The sequence below is a fragment of the Camelina sativa genome, chromosome 2, assembly GCF_030686135.1.
Source record: "Camelina sativa cultivar CO46 ecotype springtype chromosome 2, ASM3068613v1".
NCBI classification, from domain to species: Eukaryota; Viridiplantae; Streptophyta; class Magnoliopsida; order Brassicales; family Brassicaceae; genus Camelina; species Camelina sativa.
The window spans coordinates 21,355,718-21,368,425 of NC_141881.1; the positions used below are offsets into that span (position 1 = coordinate 21,355,718).

At 30.8% G+C, this 12,708-nt stretch overlaps 1 protein-coding gene across 3 annotated transcripts; it reads left to right on the forward strand.

Annotated features, from left to right (window-relative positions):
• The first annotated feature begins 5,446 nt into the window (after positions 1-5,446).
• LOC104727395 (cytokinin hydroxylase-like) lies at positions 5,447-9,965 on the forward strand. Of its 3 annotated transcripts, none has more exons than XM_087486858.1 (5): positions 5,447-6,066; positions 6,205-6,434; positions 6,714-7,313; positions 9,317-9,397; positions 9,528-9,965. In XM_087486858.1, the coding sequence occupies exons 1-4, from the start codon at positions 5,529-5,531 to the stop codon at positions 9,371-9,373; spliced, it is 1,425 nt and encodes a 474-aa protein (XP_087342984.1). In that variant the 5' UTR covers positions 5,447-5,528; the 3' UTR covers positions 9,374-9,397; positions 9,528-9,965. The 3 variants fall into 3 exon arrangements, with proteins under 3 accessions (XP_087342984.1, XP_087342987.1, XP_087342982.1); XM_087486861.1 differs by having other exon boundaries at positions 9,532-9,965; XM_087486856.1 differs by lacking the exons at positions 9,317-9,397; positions 9,528-9,965 and adding an exon at positions 7,846-8,402.
• Positions 9,966-12,708: the final 2,743 nt, after the last annotated feature.

Below are 12,708 nucleotides of genomic sequence, written 5' to 3' on the forward strand. Positions count from 1 at the left end.
ATTTATAAATTAAATTAAATTTAACAAAAATATATTAAAATTTGTTGTATGTAGTTTATAAATTTATTTTTGTTATAATACACTGATTTATATCCATTTACAAATCTTTTATGAATGTTAATATTAAAAGTGTATTCTTTACACCTAAATATACTCTATGTTACAAATATATTTTTTATCACCACCTAGAAAATGTCTATATGAACACATTAAACCAACTATTTTACTTTCACTTCTGCAAAGTTTTTTAATTACTAAAAGTATTGGCTCAAAAAACATTTTGAACAAAAAATATATTACATAATATACTAAACAATGATGTACCATTACAATAATGTATGACCACCATGGAGAAAACCTCGGCTCTGCCCTCTTCCCTTATGGAGAGAACCTTGCATTCAACCTCCTCCACCATGGAGAGAACCTTGGCTCCGCCTTCCTCCCTTGGGAAGCTAACCTTATGTCCAACCTTCTTCACCATAGAGAGAACCTCGGTTCTGCCCTCCTCCTGTGTGGAGAGAAAATGTTCACGTCTTTTTGCTTTCTCAAAATGGTTTGCTCCGACAACCAATGAAAGTAAAAATCTTTTTCTAACGTCACAAAATTTTTTGATAGTAACTAATGTTAAATTTCCCAATGTATTCGTGGAAGTGCCTTTGACACACCATGATGTAGCGTTTGTCTTTGTAACGCCTCAACCACCACTTTTCTTAGTGAGCCCATGTCCACTCTTAGTCCATGGGCCCACCTTCCTAAGTGGGTCCTACATTTATTCTCATTCCGTGGACCCACCTATATTCGATGGTCAGTTTGTTACATATGGGTATGGGAGGCTTTAAAAACTTGTTACCGACCCTACAAATCAACAAATGATTTTTTTCCTGTGTTTTGTCCTCACTCGCACAGTTCCGACAATCACTTCCAGGAAAGTGAATCATCATGAAGTTCTCTCAAGACCCTTGACCAAAAAATAAGTGCATTTTGGTGACATATATGGCCAAATCAATTCTTTTAAACATTTCTACAAACCAGGGTGTCAGAGTCTTTGAGCTCTTATGGATCTATCAACAACTGTTTATGTTTTTCCAACCTATCTATCTATGTTTGTTGTAAGCTTATGTTTAATTAGCCTATTTTATCCATCCATTTGGTTGATGAACTTCTACTTGTTATCTCCCTTTGGGATTGAATGAATAATGGTAACAATTATGTTTGAAAAAAAAAAGTTTGAGAAATTAGAAGAAAAATAATTTGGAACAATAGAAAGTTATAAGCATGGTAATATATGAATCCCTAATAATTCAAAGATAAAAATATAAATTAAATAAAATAATCTAAAAATAGTACGATAAATTTTAAAATACAGGTTTAGGGAAAGAAGACGCATACATTAAATTATTATTTTTTTTGTAGGTCAACATATTAATCTTACCTATTCCCAACTGAAAAAGGAGAAAGTATGAGAAAATTTTGGTTTAAAAAAATAAGAAAAATTTAACTTCTCATTAAAAAAAATTTCTCAATTAAACAAAGTTGAAAGCAATGTTTATGAATAAATTATTTAAATATGAGACGATCTATGTTTATGTAGAAGTGAGTATTTACAAAATTTAGAATTAATAATTAACTGTATATTTTCCCTAATCCCTTTTTCTATATTTTTTGTAGAATTAATAACTTAAAATTAAAAATAAGTAAATAATATTATAATTTCGAATTTTATGAAATATATATATATATATATATATAATCTCCTTATAATTATTAAAAAAAAACTTTATATTTTTTATAAATTCTATAGTTTTTGATAATTATCTTTTTACATTATTAATATTTTTAAAAACAAAATATTTTATTTTTGTTGTAATCAAATTCCTCTTATTAAATATCAACTTTTACACATGTTAAAGTCTAAAATTGATAATTTGACAGATATCAAAATCTTGTTAATGACTAACTTTCAAAACCCAACTTTATATAATAAAATAATACCAAACCGTTTGACTTACATTTAATTAAAATAAATGCTCAGCGAGCCAATAAATTCATAGTTCCAACCGGTTTGACTCTAATTTATTTCAAAAAAATTCTTAGCGAACCCAAATTACTGTAACTTTAATTTACTTTCTAAAAAAAGAACAATAATTATTTTTAACTTACCGATGAAAGACCTTTGCGTTCCAATACCTATACCAAGAGGAACATAGTCCGGGTCGTCAATGGAGACTCGAGCTTTTTGTAGCTCGAAGTCGATGTTCTCTAAATTGCTAAGAACTATTCTTTTCTTTGGTTCCAATGACGCCGTAGAAGTGACGTTATTACTTGTTGTAGTAATGATCGGATTCAATCGAATGGTCCGATTATCATTTCCCTGTTCAATAATAATATACTGTATTAATATTTAAATTACTTTTAAGTTTTTAGTAACCAAAACATATTGACATGTGTTGTTGATTAATTAGTTCAAATTTAGACCACCCGACCAAACAGATAACAAAAAAAAAAACAATTTCGCTATAACTTTTGCTCACAAAAAGAAACGAATAAAAAATTTACAGTTTGTTATATACGAGATCGAGATGAATATAATTTCCTTATTCTTCTTGGAAAATTTAACATATGTAGATAGGTAGATTTACTATTATCATAAATGTAAAGAAATTTCGATATATGCAAGTAATATTATTGTATACATAATATAAGTTTAATAAAGGCTAATGAAAAAGAGAGAATATTCTAACAAGTAATATATACACATGTATATGTTAGCTTTCCTAAAAATAATAAGGAAATAAAACAATATGAATGTTATGATATCTGTTGGTAAAAAATAAGATTAGAAAGAAAAAAAGAATAAACAAAATAGCCGGAAAGAAGAAAAGACATAATTAACATGCAAAGATGAAGAATGAAGGAAAGAATAATTTTGGTATTTCTAATTAAGTAATTTCTCTAACCTGAATAGATTCCACTTTAGTCGATAAAGATGATTGCAACGACGGAAGTATCATCTCTGGTGGCAGAGGAGATGGCGCCGGTGCCGTCGTTGAAGGCTACAAAATCATTGGTATATTATATACATATATATATACTAGATCCGTGCTAGAGTACGGGTTGAAATTCATTTTATTTATATTGTAATTTTTATATAAAATATAATTTATGTGATTGTTTTTAAAAGTTTTTTTGGATAAAACATTATGCAACAAAATCACATGCAAATATAATAGCTTGAAAAATACACTTATTTTGTAAGTTTTATATTATTAATGATTCTAGATAAATATCCGTGCTATAACACTGGTTAAATTTTATTTTATATAAAATTTTGTATATTTTATATTTTAAAATAAAATTTTAATATTTTGTATTAGTTTATTTATGTGAAGTTATTTCCAAAATGAATATTCTACATCATGAGTTGAATGTCATTATAAGACATAATTTTGTAAATTTGGTTTTTCAAAGGCGAGTTATTATATTATGAATAATTTAGTATATTGTAATAGTTTTTGTTTTAATATACTTTCATATTATATTGACATATTATTGACATTGCTATAACAAACCAGTTTAGAGTGTTTATAGTTTCTAATTTTTATATCAAGTTTTAATATTTTAAAAATATTTCAAAATATATTATTTAAAGTTTATTGTATTATATAAAATTATAAAATTCAACAAAAAACAAATGAAATATTCAAATTTTGATCTTTTACTCAGTAAAATTTTTAATTCAATAGATATTATTTTTAAAGAATAATATTACTAAATCTTGAATATTTTATAGATTGAACAATTTATATTTGTTTTCAAAAATTCAACTTATGGTATATCAAGAAATAAAACTATTTTTTTAATTATAATAAATAATATGATAATTTATTTGTTTCACAAAAATAGACTCATATATAAAAATGAGAGGTGAAGTATAATGATACTCCCTCTGTTTCACAATAAGTGTCATTTTGACACTTTTTCTTGTTACAAAAAGAGTGTCATTTTATGTTTCTAATGCAAATTTTAAGCTTAAATCTCTTTTTTATCTTTATTATTTGAGCTTATTAATTAGAAAGAGAAAAAACTTTAGTGTATTTATAAAGGGTAAAACAGAAATTTAAACAATTTCTTAATTTGTGTGCATTATGTCAAAATGACACTCTTTGTGAAAGAGAGGGAGTAATTAACAAATTAATATGTTAAGTTAGATATCAAAATATTTTATTTGATGCATAATTTAATAAAAGAAATTAATATGGTAAGTTAGATGATATCAAATGATTATTTAGAATATTCTTTTTAAGATTTTTGGAAACAACGTGCTCTAGTAATAAAATCTTCCGAAAATAAATTAAGGTTACACCTACTATTTAACTTGTAACCAATTAATCTATTAATTAATATATAACCTATTTGTAACCAACTTATTAAAATTATATAGTTTACAAAAAAATGTTGTGTACTTCCGTTTTATTATAAAAGACTAGATTAGGATCCGTGCTAGAGCACGGATTAAAATTTCTTTTATTTATATTATAATTTTATAATAAAATACGATTCTGAAGATCATGATTAATGCTAGATTAGGACGTTAGAAACTTTTAAAATCAATCATATAAATTATATTTTATTCTAAAATTATAATATAAATAAAAGGAATTTCAACCCGTGCTCTAGCACGGTCCTAATCTAGCATTAAGATTTAATTTTTAATTTCTGAATACGATCCCGAAGATCACGATTAATCTTGTTAAATTAGCGAGATTTGATTACTTTTTATGATTGTGAGTATATTTTTATCCCTTTAATAACTTTTTTTATTGATGTGGTTTATCAATAAAATCTATAGAAAATAAATTAATTCGGTTTGGTTCTTCGGGTTATATGTATTGGTCTAATTAAAATCGAAACTGTATTGGTTCGAGATTTATGAAGATTTTTGGAAAATTCAACAAAATCATAAAAAATGAATAAGTGAAAGATTGTTAAAGATTGCTAGAGAGTTTTATTGATTAGTTTTCTAAAATCTTGTAAAGTTTTCCAAACAATCCATGTATTTTTATGATACTTTCCATGACTTTATTTTGTAAAGAAAATGTCTAAAATCATGAACCAATAATATAATAATTGTACTCATTAACAATCCTAGATTCTTTTGTTTTAATTGAATAACACAAAACTTTTAATGACTTTATAAAAGTCTGAATCCAATAGCCCAGATTTTAAATGACTTTTTTTTAAATCACAAACTAATAACACTAAACTTTAACAGAGTTTAACAAAATCTTGATCTAATAACAACAGATTCTACATAACATTTAAAATTTTAAAACTCTATTCAAATCTTAAACCAATAACCTCACTAATAAATTCCAATTCTGTAAACACTACACGTCTTCTAAATCCTCTTACATAATCCGCCACGTGCTCTTCTTCACTCTCTTTTTATCTTCCTCTCTCCCAACTCGAAATTTTCTCACCACATTTTCCCAAGAAAACAAGAAAAAAAAAAACAAACCAAAAGAACAATGTCTGGAGGTCTCGGTCCAACGTACAACGACATAACCTTACCAAAAGAAGAAGAACAACATCATCAACAAACCCAAACACCATCCACCGGAAAAACCACTGGCTTCTTTTCATTTCGGCAACTAAACATCCTTGCAGTAATCATCGTTTTCTCCGCAAAGGGTCTCGTAACGATCCAAGACTTCATATTCACGATCCTCACTCTCATCTACTTCTTCTTCCTCTCTAAACTCATCTTCCCACCACACAACAACCCGAGCCGCGACGCTCCTCTCAACGTTTCCGTTGTAGTTCTTTGCCTTGTGTTCTTCAAGCTCTTCTTGCGTTGCTGGATATTGCCAGTTCGAACTCAAAAGAAGCTTAGAGATAACGGATTTTTAGGTCCACAACCTAGTTTTCCATTAGGAAACCTTAATGACATGAAGAAGCTGAAGATGGCTCCGTTAGTGGTGGATAATAGCAAATCTTCCACTATTATCAACCATGACATACACTCCATTGCACTTCCACATTTCGCTCGGTGGCAACAAGACTACGGTAACTAATCAGTCTCCATTCTTACATGTATCTTATTAAGTTCCCGACATTCATATATACCATATGATCGGTTTGGCTACCAACATTACTATATGTAATTATTAACATTTATCATTGGTTCCGTCTTATGTAACGCAGGGAAAGTGTTTGTTTACTGGCTAGGGATAGAGCCGTTCTTGTACGTTGCGGATCCTGAATTCTTGAGTGTCATGTCGAAAGGTGTATTGGGGAAGAGTTGGGGGAAACCAAATGTTTTCAAGAAAGACAGAGAACCAATGTTTGGTACCGGTTTGGTTATGGTCGAAGGTGACGATTGGACAAGACATCGCCACATCATAACACCTGCATTTGCCCCTCTTAATCTTAAGGTATAATTATAATCATTACTCTTTTTTACCGTTTACATTGGCAAGAGTCCAAAATATTGTAGAAAATTAATAGGGTGACTAATCTATTTCAACAATTTAGACTTTATAGTCCTTCCTCAAAAGCATGAGCCACCATTTTTCATGACAAATAAATTTCAAGGTCTTATAGTGTTAAAAAGACTATTGATAAAGTTATTAGACTCATTCAATTCAAAGGGTCATGGATAAAGAATATTTCTCATTTTCTCATTGCTTTTAATTGATCGTCTTAATTATTAGGCAATGACAAACATGATGGTGGAATCAATCTCCAACATGTTGGATCGATGGACAATACAAATAAACTCGGGCAATCCCGAATTTGACATGGAAAGCGAGATCATAGGAACAGCTGGTGAAATAATCGCTAAGACAAGCTTCGGAGTCACGGGAGAAAATGGAGTTCAAGTCCTCAAAAACCTAAGAGCTGTGCAATTCGCTCTCTTCAACTCAAATCGCTACGTAGGCGTACCGTTCAGCAACATTTTGAATTTCAAGCAAAACGTTAAAGCAAAGGAGCTAGGCCGAGAGATCGATGGTCGCCTTTTGTCGTTCATAAACGAACGGAAGAGGTCTTTAGTCAAAGGTGGCGACCAAGGCCACGATCTTCTCGGAATGTTGCTAAAGGCAGATCATACAGGGAATTTTACGGCAAAGGAGCTTGTGGACGAATGCAAGACCTTCTTCTTCGCTGGCCACGAGACGACGGCTTTAGCACTCACGTGGACGTTCATGCTTCTCGCGATTCATCCCGAGTGGCAAGACTCGATCAGGGAAGAGATTAGACAAGTCATCGGAGATTCCAAGATAGAATATAACAAACTTGGCGGACTAAAAAAGGTACGTTACCAAACACAATACACAACAATCCACGTGGTGAATGATATGCATGCATAAATTATATTTGGACGCGTTCACAAAATACAATTTAGCATGTTCACATTTTCTTAGAAAACGGAAAAGAAAAAAAAAAAAAAAAGCTAATGCACGTAAATGTGGATATAATTGTAGCCTGATACTACATAATTAATATACACCTTAAGTATAATAAACCTAATTAATATACATCTGACCACTGTGGTCAAAGTCTAATGGTCACAAAGAAGTCAAAATATACGAAACGTAGTAGATCAAAGCATAGAGGCGCGTCGCCTCTCTAGATCAAAACTAGTCAACGACTGCGCTGGAAAATAAGTGAAGCACCCACGTTATCTGATATCTGTACTCATAATGCATATTGTGCGATACAAGTGTCATTAGTCATACTTTAATTAAATATTAACACTTCATAATTAAAAATTATTTGAATCACATACCTCTTGATTTTTGTATAAATATTAACGAAACAAAACTTGTGAGCATTATAATGCAGATGAGTTGGGTAATGAACGAGGTTCTCCGGCTATATCCGCCTGCGCCTAACGCACAACGACAAGCTAGGACAGACATTGACGTGAACGGCCGAGTGATTCGAAATGGAACAAACATTTGGATCGATTTGGTGGCGATGCACCACGACGTAGAGTTGTGGGGAGACGACGTTAACGAGTTTAAGCCGGAGAGATTCGACGGCGATTTGTACGGTGGTTGTAAGAACAAGATGTGTATCGGTCGGAATTTGACGACAATGGAGTACAAGATTGTCTTGTCGTTGGTTTTGTCCCGGTTCGAAATCTCGGTTTCGCCCGGTTATCGTCATTCACCGACGCATATGCTCTCTCTTAGACCAGGTTACGGTTTGCCTCTAATTGTGCGACCACTTTAGCTTGCATTAACGCATAAATTACAAAATAAAAATGTTTTTAATCTTGAGTTTGATTAGGATCATTTTTCTTTTTTTTTGGTCGGCAGATCAAAATTTAAGGTCTCGACTATCTCTACTATTAAAAGAAAAATCTTTTAACAAATTAAGAAAAGTCTTTTAACAAACTAAGACCTTCCCCAACGGAGGTTTTTTTTTTTTTTTTTTGGCTCAACAATAACTTTCATTAACCAAATCAAGAACACATTATATTCACCTCAATAGATTTAGACCACAAAACAAATGCAAATGGTTGATCAAGTACAACCCTAGAACACTAGGCGGATCCAACGCTACTTAATCGAGAACCATTGCATTTTTTAACCACAACACTAGGCGGATCCAACGCTACTTAATCGAGAACCATTGCATTTTTTAACCACAGCGAGATAGATAATACACCACGACTCGGAGTGAAATCATCTCTTAACTACCTAAATTTACTCAATGACATGAAATCAAATACTAACACAGAGAAGGCCTAAACCAATACTGAAAACAGATCAAATCCCAGCTAAGAGATCCACATGATCGACGTGAAGAACTTGTCTCAATAACTTCAACACCCAGGAGGCGCATGATCAGGAGGCGCATGATCAGAAAAGCATGATCAGAAAACCTCCCAACGGAGGTTTTAAGGGGTTTATAAGAGGGGTTTTAAGTGAAAAGAAGGAAAAAAATAAATCAGAAAATTGAAAAAGAATAAGAGGTTCTCTTATATAGTAGACTCGATTTGTTTATAAGAGACGCTACGTGTCACAAATTGGTTGGGCAAACCGAGATAAAAAAAATTTGATGGTCGATTGATTTTTTTTTCTTCCTCTCCCTCTCTCTGTCTCTCTCTCGATCGAAGTCGCGAAGATGTTGGGGTCGGAGGATGGTCGATTGATTTTTTTCTTTCTCTTCCTCTCTTTCTCTCTCTCTCTCGATTGAACTCGGAGGAGATTGAATTCCGATATTGCCCATCTCGGCTTTTTGATTCCGGTGAGTTTTTCGATTTCTAATCTCCTCATTCGAATCTTTTCTATTGCCCAACTCGCAGGATGCTTTGCCTCCAAAAGAAATTGATCCTGCAAGAGAAACACTGCAAAATGGCTGATCTTGTACTCTGCTTGGGTACCAGGTAATCAATGACCAAGAACTCTCATGTTTGTTTCCTTAACACTTTGATCATTTAGCCAAGCACATCAGAAATGTTTAAACAGTGGGAAGTTAATTTGTCATGCTGAATTGCTGATGCTATTCTTGCAAAGGCAGCCGATGTTTTGCGGAGACGTCAGGAAGAAGAGAAAAGCTCTGTAATGCTGGTTGCAACTATTGGTGGAATCTATTGGTGGTATAAGACATCTTCACATCCTGCTGCAATATTAGCTTTGAGAGGTTTGGGTTAGAGGAACGGTTGCAGCGAAGCCAGGAGAGTTCGCTGCCATTGTCAATGACCATGGAGATGTTTTGAGGAGTGCTGACGGTGAGAGTGACGTTGTGGTGGAAATGGGGTTTGTCGGTGGGTCGATGATCCGTTGGAGTTATTTGTGTCTTTAAAGGCAGAACAAGTGTTTGATGTTTTTGATTATGTAATCTTGAGAACATGATGAGAAGTTTTTTTGATTATTGTAAGTTTGAGAAAATTTTCAAATTAAGAGACTAAAACCCACCATTGGAGGGGCAAAAAATTAATTAGGATTTCCAAAGTTCTTATCCTACTAAAAGTACAAAATATAGTAATTAAAAATTTAAGAGCTCCAAAAATATAAACCTCCCATTGTGGATGACTTTAGTTTCGTAAAGAATTACGACTGCCGTTGGAATGATGACAAATTTAATCTATTTAAAAGAGGGTAAAAACGAAATTAAATAAATTAATAATAATAACTAATAAGAAAAGAGTAATAACTAGATTTGGATCTTAGTTTTAATTTTTTGGAAACAAAATTAAATAAATTAAGAATAATAACTACCCAGTATTTTAGGAAAACTCTTAAAGTTGTTACCATAATAATCAGACTATTAAATTTAAATTGTAGATATGTAAACTAATTTGATTTGGTTTTATATTTTGAGATATTTAGGCAAATCAATTTAATACAATTAAAGATGTGGTTCCTACTTTAAAACAGTTGGATATACGATAATAATTAATATTTTTTAAAATAAAACGGGGAATATCGGCATATATTTGTTTTCTCTTTTCAGAAACTTTAATCAACTTAATATTTTCTAAATTTTTTTATTTCAGAAATTTTAGGAAACAATAACAAACTATTTAATTCTCAAAACCTAATTTAAATAACACAATATTCCTTATAAATATAATACTATATACATCCGATTACTTCATATTTTGTTTTTGGTTATGAAGTATGAAGGTTGTTTTCTCTTCTTTTTCTTAATCCATATAGTCTTAAATTTCTTTTGATTTGTTTTAGTCCAATATAAAACTAGAAAATGCTATATGTGTTTCTTCTTTTTACAGCCATCTCTGTTTTGACTTTTGAGTTTTAGTTTTAATGATTCGTTCGACCAGACAAATGGAAGAAATTATACATCAGTTTACATATAACTTTCTTTTAATAATTTATCTTTACATGGAAAAAAATTCTCATCAGTTTTCTATAACTTTGAGAAACTAAGTTATACATTTAAGATGAAATATTCGTCTTTTCTTTTCAAGGGGTTTTCAATATAAAAAATATTGTGATGTCTCAAGTTCGAGCCACTATAACATCCAATTTTTTTTCCTTTTTATTATTCTGCTATAAATTACTGTAATATTAAAAAAGATATTATATATTAATTTAATGTTTCTTATTATTTCTCTATTTTTGAAAGAAACGAAAAATATAAACTGTAATATAAATCTTCATATTATATAAGATTATACCAAATTTTAAGCTGGATTTTTAACGCAAATTATTTGATTGCATGTCCTATAATTATGGTGTTAATTTGTATAAAATTATATCATATAATTATGAGATTTATTAAATAACAAACAAACTTGGTTACCAAGTATTATAACATATATGATATTTTGAACTAGTTAAAATATATATTACGGGAAGAATAAATTTACTATATTACTGGAAGTATATATTACTAAACTTTGTTCTATTTAAAATATACTAAAATAATACTTATCTACCCTTACATACTAGGTTGTTACTTACTAAATTTTTATATTTTTAAAATATATTATTTCTTAATTAGTTATCTTACTAAATTTCAAAAATCATAAACTTGCAGTTTCCATAATTCTCGAACATTTAAATTAAATTGGATTATACATTTTGATGAATGCAACTTAGAAAAATTTGTTGAATAGATAGATAGTTGGTGGGGAACTCGCTTTGGGGAAAAATATATTAGTTATAATATCAGCCAATTTCATTCTTTTTTCTTAAATTTGGTAACAAATTTTTTCAAAAATCAAGGATATGTTAAAATTAATACTAAATTTCAAAAATCATAATTTTGCAGTTTCCATAATTCTCGAACATTTAAATTATGTTTTTATGTTTATTATATATAGCAAAACATTCTTAATGCTTTCTCTAAGGTTCAAGAAGGGCAACTCAGTTTCGCATGCAACAGCGTACTCATTCGGCGAAACAACATGGTCAAATCCAACTTCTACGATTGTGAACAGCTTAACGGAACATCCTCCTTCTTCCTACTCTGTCAAGATTGAGAATCTCACACAACTTAACAATGAAAAATACCAATCTCGTTGTTTCAGGGTAGGCGGGTGTGTCGGGTATGTATCTAGAATCTAGCCTTTACATTAGCAGGCCTACTATACATACTTAGTACTCAATCAGTAATATTTATGTTTTATGACATTATGAGACATGTATGCATGAAACACGTATAGACGATGATTTTACTATATTCACATTAGCTCCAAAATTGTTCAATCTTCATCATAGGAAAAGAACATCAATTAATCTTTCTTACTTACTTATGCAATAATATATATTAAAAAAATTTAGGAGATTGATTATATATCCGGAAGGGAACAACGGGACTAAAATCTCATATCTTCCTATCCATCAAAACAATTTCTCAAAACCCCTCAATGGTAAAAAGACAATATTACCCTTAATGAATGTTGTTTTCGGCTGTTTTAAGTTAAATATAATTAAACCAGTAAATGTTCAACGAAAAACACAGTAGCTCAGTGGTTGCAAGCTCCATGCGCACGCACGCGCGCTCAGGGTTCGAATCCCACTATGCTGGGTGCAACTAGGTACAACTGGGTACAACTGGGTGCGGGTACAACTGGATGCAATTGGGTACAACTGGGGATATATGGTACAACTAGATGTTCAATTTTAACTTAAAAATTGTTAGAAGGGTAGTTTCGTCCTTTCATTACAGAATGGGTAGTGAGAATAAGTGAGGGTTTTTGAGAAATTGTTTTAAGGAAAAGGGGGA